The sequence below is a fragment of the Mandrillus leucophaeus genome, unplaced genomic scaffold (genome assembly GCF_000951045.1).
Source record: "Mandrillus leucophaeus isolate KB7577 unplaced genomic scaffold, Mleu.le_1.0 Scaffold168, whole genome shotgun sequence".
Classification (NCBI taxonomy): Eukaryota; Metazoa; Chordata; class Mammalia; order Primates; family Cercopithecidae; genus Mandrillus; species Mandrillus leucophaeus.
This window is the reverse complement of record NW_012101676.1, coordinates 1,648,395-1,653,083: the sequence shown is the minus strand read 5'-3', so window position 1 is coordinate 1,653,083 and position 4,689 is coordinate 1,648,395. Positions and strand designations below refer to the sequence as shown.

Below are 4,689 nucleotides of genomic sequence, written 5' to 3'. Positions count from 1 at the left end.
CCCACCTAAATTTTTGATTCCTAAGTCCCTCTGTCACTTCCTTACTTTCACCCATCATGGCTGTCCTTCCTGCCCAGAAGATATGACCATGTAGCTGTAGGCCTGAGTTGGGAACTCCCTACAAAATATTGTGGGTTTGGGTTTGGTTTGGGGCACCAGCCTCACATGGTGGTAGAACTCTAGAGGGTGAGGAACCCACTAAGATTTCATGAGCTCTGTTCTTTTTGATGAATGCTTCACTCCTCCCTGTCACCTGTTACCTCCCCATTGCTCCAAACAGGATTCTCTCTCCCTTTGGCCCACTCTAGCAGTAGCAGAGTCTCATAAATGAGAAACTTCAAAGATTCCTAAGGGATTGAATACTAATAACTTAGAGTGACAAATATACTAAGAGGAAGAAGCATCCCTTTCATGACTTCTTCCTCTTTCATCCAATTTGGTCTGAAAAAAAAAATAGAAAGTTATCTATAGATCCTACAGTGAGACGATTTAGACATAGTGTCAAAGATACTCTGTATTTCCAAGGATATGCCTGACAGTGAATTTTACAAATACCAACTTCTCTTTCATTGTTTTATGTTTCTGTGTGTGTATGTGTATGCATGCGTGTATGTTGATAGAAGTATGTATTTGTGTATATATGTATATATACACTTACATGTATATAAATCTTTGTTTTTTTAACTCACATGTCATGAGTGGCTCTATCATAGGTTACTACTGTCAACTCAGTTGGCTGTGGGCTGAGGAATTATAAAAGCATATTATTCAGATACAAACATAATTTGGACTTACACTTTTGGTCAAATAGCTGCATTTACTCTAGACATGAGTCTACCTGCCAAGGAATGCCAAAGATTGCCAGCAACCAGCAAAAGCTAGCAAAGAGGTATCAAACAGATTCTTCTTTATAGCCCTCATAAAAAGCCAACCCTACTGACAACCTCAATTTCAGATTTCTAGTCTCTAGGACTATGAGCTGATTAATTTTTTTTAAGCCACTTGGTTTGTGCTACTTCGTTAAAGCAGCCCTAGAAACTGATATAGCCCAACCTGGCAGAGTCTCATACACAGGCAATCCAACAGGTTTCTAGAAGTTTTGGCGACTAGTCAACTCAGCTAGGAAGAAGAAGTAGACTTCTTGTGATCTATTTGTCTTGTATCCGACTAGACCCAAAAAGGAAAGGATGTTACATACAGAAGCTGAAACTATCAGTACTTTAGAAACAGTGTCCAAGAAACTGTATATTTAGCATTTGTTAGCTTACTTAAGACCTAACTTTTTAGAAAGAATTTTAGAATCAGTGTCTGGAAAACTATTTTCCCATGAATAATTCTGAGACTGAATTTCACAAACCTGAATTCCTCCCATCTCCAATATATATTATGAGACTGAATTTCACAGACCTGAATTCCTCCCATCTCCAATATATATTATGACATCACCTTTCATTGTTGACTCCAGCACAGATTTCTGATGTCAATTCACTGGGATCAGCGCAAAGGATTGAAAGGTAAGTAGCAAGAAACAACGTAAATTCATACACTACTTTTTTTTTGGTTCAAATTGGCTATGATTGCGCTACAAATCACAATGTGTTGTCCCTAAAAATTCTCATGTAAATCTGTTCTTTGACACCTGGTACTTCATTTTTCTCTAGAAAGAGGTCTTTATGTGTTGGTAATAAAAATTGTTTAGGACTCTAAAAAAGTTTAAGGAATCAAGATTTAAATACAATTCTTTCTTACTGAACCTGGTCTTCATGTGTGACAGCAAATTTAACTTAAATGTTCTTCAAATGCATGTTCCATTTGTAGGCACACGTTGTTCTTGCCCATCTTGATTTCCTAATTCTCAAGTCCCTCCACCACCTTCATGCTCTTAGTGAGTCGCGGATATCTTTGCTTCCCCTCAAATAAGATCAAGGGACTAAACCTGAGGCAGGGGCTCCATCCAATGTGATGATGGCTTTGAGTCTGGGGTACCAGCTCTGAAGGGTGAGGGACAGATACAGGGTCTCTTAGCTCCTTTCTTTCTGCTGAGGGCTCCTCTGCTGCCTGTCCAATGCTACCACCTTCTTTCTCCAAGGAGGACTCTCTCCTCTCCTGGATTGCTCTGGACAGAGTCTCACACACAGGCATTCCGATAGTTTCCTAAGGGTTTTGGCTACTAATGACTAAGGGTCACAAAGAATCTTTGAGTACCAAGTGTCCCTCTTCTGACCGGATCTTATTTTTTCCCCTCTGGTTCAAAAACAATGTTACCCAAAGATGCTTAAAGTCTCTTATAGAAAGCTGTTATTGCCATCGATGCTCCCCATATTTTTCACCACTTAGATCAGTCAACTCACCCATTGTGGTCATAGCTGTCAGAGCATACAGTAGGATCTGTTAATGAATCCATAACTCTACCAAAGAGTAAAAAGCACATACAAAAAATAAAGTCAGATATTCTGGAAGGCAATCAGGATGTTAATCTCGACAGTATTTCAGGACACGAAAAATAAAATCAGAGGAATTTTGACAAGAACTAAAGAAACAATTTCAGGGTACAGTACTAGTACTTCTGAGAGAGTGCATGTGTGTGTGTGTGTGTGAGAGAGAGAGAGAGAGAGAGAGAGAGAGAGAGAGAAAGGACACAGAAAAAAGAAAGAAAATGTAAGAATAATGAATGTTTCGATATCAATGGCTAGTTCCTGCTCATCCTTGGTAGGAAATAAACAAGTAGGTTAAGTCAAGCACAGCCTAAATTATGTTTAAGACATTTTGTGAACTTAAAGTAGATTATATGTTTAGAATGATTTTGTTTTCTATTTGTCTGGATTCGTTTTTTTTAAGTTATATGGCTATATTTTACAAAATCAAGACTTCCTAGCACCGAAACCCCTGGCTTGGCTAATTTAATCTCTCTACAACTTTATTTCCTCATCTGCAAGTTACGACACATGCAAAATACACTCCACTCTGTCGGCTTAATAAAACCATGCTGAATATTCAGCATTTTGCAAATATTGGTTTTTAGACAACCTGCTCTCTATACCATATATTATGCCATAAAAGTCAGTATGTGGCAATATAAACTGATACATACTTTAGTTTCAAATACACAAACATTCTCATCAAAGTAATACACTCCCCAGACTCAAGAATTAATGCTCTTTGCCACAATTTTCTAACTTTTCAAATGTTTAAATAAGTTTAAGAAACTGATCACACACATTTTTTTGCTGCTGATAAAAACTAGGATTCTCTAAAAGTGTGCTGAGGTTTCACTAGCAAAGTTTCAGGTGTTAATTGAGACGGGACCGCTGAAGCCCTTTTGGTGGCCATCTCTGTGGAGTGGCTTCCCGAGCTGAACACCAGCTCTGTTCCTTGAACAGAGCATTCACCGTTAGGGCAACCAGCCCCTCCTGTAGGAAAGATTAAAGTGACCAGTATATGCATATTATTACACTGCCTAAAATGTCATATTTTTAAGGACATTAACAGGCATAGAATGAGGTTTATTTTTTAAATGTTTTCTATTTCTATTGTTTTTCTATCTAATTATTTTTCTATTTCTATTTCCATTTGCTGGGTCACAGACAGCAGCAAATTCCATAGCTTCGGGGTTATACCAGCTCATCTGCAGTAGGAGTAGAAATATCAAAGCTCTCAGTCTACCACCTTGTGCTCCAGAGACGTGGCCCAAGCAGATCTTTGGACGTGGACCAGTGCAACCCAAGGCAGAGCTGGATTTCTGGGAGTTTCTCCCTGTAAGCCCCGGACCTGCTTACCTGTAGGCCAGACTGCTTCCGGCACCACGGCCGCTCAGAAGACGCTGGGGTCAGTTCAGCTGCTAGAATAACACAAGTCTCAGGTCTTGTGTCTTCGGTACAACATTCTCTAAGAGGGAGAAATTTAATCAAGATCCTGTTAGCAGTTTTCTCTCCTGTTGCCTTTCAGGATGATGGCTTTTCCTTTTTTCATTTTTTAGTTCCCAAAATCAAGCTCATTAAATCAAATCTTTACCCAGTTCCTGGCAAGTAACAAGGTTATTGCTATTTGGCCCTATACCCACTGGTTGTCCCCCAGTACTCTGAGGATAAGGGGACTCTGTAAGGTCCCTGGGAGGGGAAAGGAATGACAGTTAGTGTTCCCCCCAGCTGGGTGTAAGCAAACTTTCCTGTCTATGGGCCCCAGAGACCACCATCTAGTTCCCCCACCAAAACTTTACATGATTTTAATTCTCCTGATGAGGATGAGAGGACAACATGAGCCAACAGAGAGGGCAGAGGATGGGGTGGGACTCCCTTGCTCAGAGACCCTCACCTCTAAGTCTTTACCTCGTATTGAGAATAAGTCAGTTCTGTAATAAGAACTCTGTGTCCATGGCAACCCCAAACAGAATCCTGGTGCTCTTGTGATTCTTGTAGAGTGAGGCATAGAACGAGCTTGGCCCAAGACTGCAGAGACTTAAAAACATGCTGTTCTGCCATACATACAGATACTCATTAAAGACAAGGGAGAAGGGCATGGGGTGGGGTAGAATGTACCAAAACCAAAGACCACAGGATAATAACCTCAGAGCAGAGACTACCTCTCCAGTTATTTTTTCTTTTGTATGTAATGGAGGGGATTCTTCTCATTTACTCTGATGACGTTTACATCAAGTGTTCAGCTTCCTTTGCGGGTTAGAGAGAATAACCA

General features: G+C 40.1%; 1 protein-coding gene across 2 annotated transcripts in view; it reads right to left on the bottom strand.

Annotated features, from left to right (window-relative positions):
• TPTE2 (transmembrane phosphoinositide 3-phosphatase and tensin homolog 2) overlaps positions 1-3,887 on the bottom strand; it is a 113,834-nt gene extending 109,947 nt beyond the window's left edge. Inside the window, exons 1-2 of one of the 2 annotated variants that reach the window (XM_011976532.1) lie at positions 3,777-3,887; positions 2,352-2,408 (exon numbers count right to left, since the gene is read on the bottom strand). In XM_011976532.1, coding sequence (XP_011831922.1) covers positions 2,352-2,404 — 53 coding nt within the window. In that variant the 5' untranslated portion in view covers positions 2,405-2,408; positions 3,777-3,887. Of the gene's footprint in view, positions 1-253; positions 442-2,351; positions 2,409-3,776 lie in introns of those variants that run through there. The other variant, XM_011976533.1, reaches the window with a different exon arrangement.
• Between the last annotated feature and the right edge of the window lie 802 nt (positions 3,888-4,689).